Here is a 2,236-nt window from a genome sequence, read left to right as displayed (position 1 = left end):
CCCCCACCTCAGGGCCACCCACCCCCCTGCTGTCCTTAATGGGGACGGGCAGGGGACACACGTGTGGGTTTGGGGACCCGCGGACGCCCGAGGACAAACGGACGCTTGAGGACACGCGTCCCAGTGACACGCTGGTGGGGACACACGGATGCTTGAGGACAGCCGTGACGGTGACGTGCACTTGGGACAGGGGGACACACACGGACACCCAAGGGGGACACATCGCGGTGAGAAGGGACAAACACGGACACCTGAGGGGACACGGGTGCTTGGGGACACACGGATGCCTGGGGACACATGGACACCCGAAGACGCACGTCCCGGGGACACGCGCGCATGGGGACACACGGACACCCGAGGCATTGTGGTGACACACAAGTGACACATTTAATACACCCACCCGGGGACCAGCTGCGTCCCCGAGTCTCCCACCCTCCGTCACCAACTCCCCACCCTTGACAGCCCTAAAAAAAAAAAAGTACAAAACCCCCCTCAAAAAACACCCCAAAGAACTATCTGACAGGAAAAAAAAAAACAGGGAGCACCTGCCGAGCCCACCCGGTGTCCCCCACGTCCCAGCAGGTCTCGGGGACCCCCGGTCGGTCACACGGCAGACGTGGCGTCCCCCGGTCCCGCCAAGCGCCGGGCCGCATCCTGCCGTCCGATGGCCACCAGAGCCTGGCAGAGGGTCTCCAACGTGGCCCCCTCGGCGCCGGCCCAGGCGCTGAGCAGGGTGCGAGCGGGTGCTCGGCCCCGGCCGAAGGTGCCGATGGCGTCGGGGCTGAAACCCAGGCGGGTGGCCAAACTGCGCCAGTCCCCCCCGGGACCCCCGCTCTCCAGCAGCCGCTCCAGCTCCTCTTGCCGCTGCACTGGTACCGTGCTGAATGGGTGCCCTTCGGGACGGGGGGCTGCGGGTGGGGAGGGGGTCAGTGTCGGCACCCCCAAATCTCCGCCCGGCGGGATTTCTGTGCCGGAGGTGTTGCCGGCTCCCGGGAGAGAGACGCTTACCGGGGTATGGGTGCTCCTCAACCCTCTTTGGGTGCTATCTGGGGTATGGGTGCTCCTCGAGCCCACCCAGGTGCTCCCTGACCCCCCATTTGGGTGCTATCTGGGGTATGGGGGCTCCTCGAGCCCACCCAGGTGCTCCCCGACCCCCCATTTGGGTGCTATCTGGGGTATGGGGGCTCCTCAAGCCCACCCAGGTGCTTCCTGACCCCCCCATTTGGGTGCTACCCAGGGCATGGGTGCTCCCTGACCCCATCAAGGTGTCCCCCATTTAGGTGCTCCCCAACCCCATTTGGGTGCCACCCAGGCCCATCTGGGTGGTCCCTGGGGCATGGGTGCTCCTCAACCCCATCCAGGTGCTCCCCAGCCCTATCTGGGTGCTCCCTGACCCCCTTTGGGTGCTCCTCAACCTTGTTCGGGTGCTCCCCGGGGCATGAGTGATCCCCCCAACCCCATCTGGGTGCTCCCCAACCCCACCTGGGTGAACCCCAAGGTAGGGATGCTCCCTGGGGTGTAGGTGCACCCCAACCCCATATGGGTGCTCCACAGGCCCTGGGGGCACCCCAAACCCATGTGGGTGCTCCCTAGAGCACCCCAACCCCATCCAGATGCTCCCCACAGTACGGATGAACCCCAGGGACAGAAGCACCCTGAACCCCCCACCCATGAACACAGGTGCTCCCCAACCCCATCCCGATGACATCGGGGGGACAAATCCCCCCAGACCCCACCTCGCGATGGGTGCACCCCCTCTGCCTGCCCCCCCCCCCCCAAAAAAAACCCTCCATGGCTGGGTGGTTGGTGCTCACCCTTGCCGGGCTGGTGGGGCTCCTGCAGGCTGTGGGTGTCGAGGAAGACCCCGCTGTCACTGTGCAGCTTCTCCCCCTCGGGTGACGTCCCCAAGTCCCCTGCCCGCGCCTTGGCCAGCTGCTGCTTCTGCCTGCACGTGTGCCAGCTGCCCGCGGTGGGCAACCGGGTGTCAACCAGGACCTTTGGGGTCCCATATGTGCCCCCCCCCAAAAAAAAACCCCAACCTACCACTTGAAGGCCACGTAGGCGAGGAGTCCCACCACCACGGCGGCCAGGAGGGAGCAGTAGACGGGGATGATGTCCTTGCCGGTGGCCTCGGGCGGTGGTGGCACGAACTCGGGGGTGATGGGTGAGGGGTTCCCCGTCACCGGCTCGCTGCCCATGCGCTCCAGGTCCTCGTCTATGGGGATTGGGGGGGGGG

General features: G+C 66.1%; 1 protein-coding gene across 1 annotated transcript in view; it reads right to left on the bottom strand.

The window, feature by feature from the left end:
- Positions 1-603: 603 nt before the first annotated feature.
- LOC104829193 (death domain-containing membrane protein NRADD-like) overlaps positions 604-2,236 on the bottom strand; it is a 2,789-nt gene continuing 1,156 nt past the window's right edge. The window contains exons 2-4 of the mRNA XM_010563307.1: positions 2,044-2,215; positions 1,815-1,960; positions 604-908 (exon numbers count right to left, since the gene is read on the bottom strand). Coding sequence (XP_010561609.1) covers positions 604-908; positions 1,815-1,960; positions 2,044-2,215 — 623 coding nt within the window. The remainder of the gene's footprint in view (positions 909-1,814; positions 1,961-2,043; positions 2,216-2,236) is intronic.

This window comes from Haliaeetus leucocephalus, unplaced genomic scaffold, assembly GCF_000737465.1.
Source record: "Haliaeetus leucocephalus isolate CR32 unplaced genomic scaffold, Haliaeetus_leucocephalus-4.0 Scaffold0, whole genome shotgun sequence".
Lineage (NCBI taxonomy): Eukaryota > Metazoa > Chordata > Aves > Accipitriformes > Accipitridae > Haliaeetus > Haliaeetus leucocephalus.
Note: the sequence above shows the minus strand (reverse complement) of the source record. Positions and strands in the feature narration are given on the sequence as shown.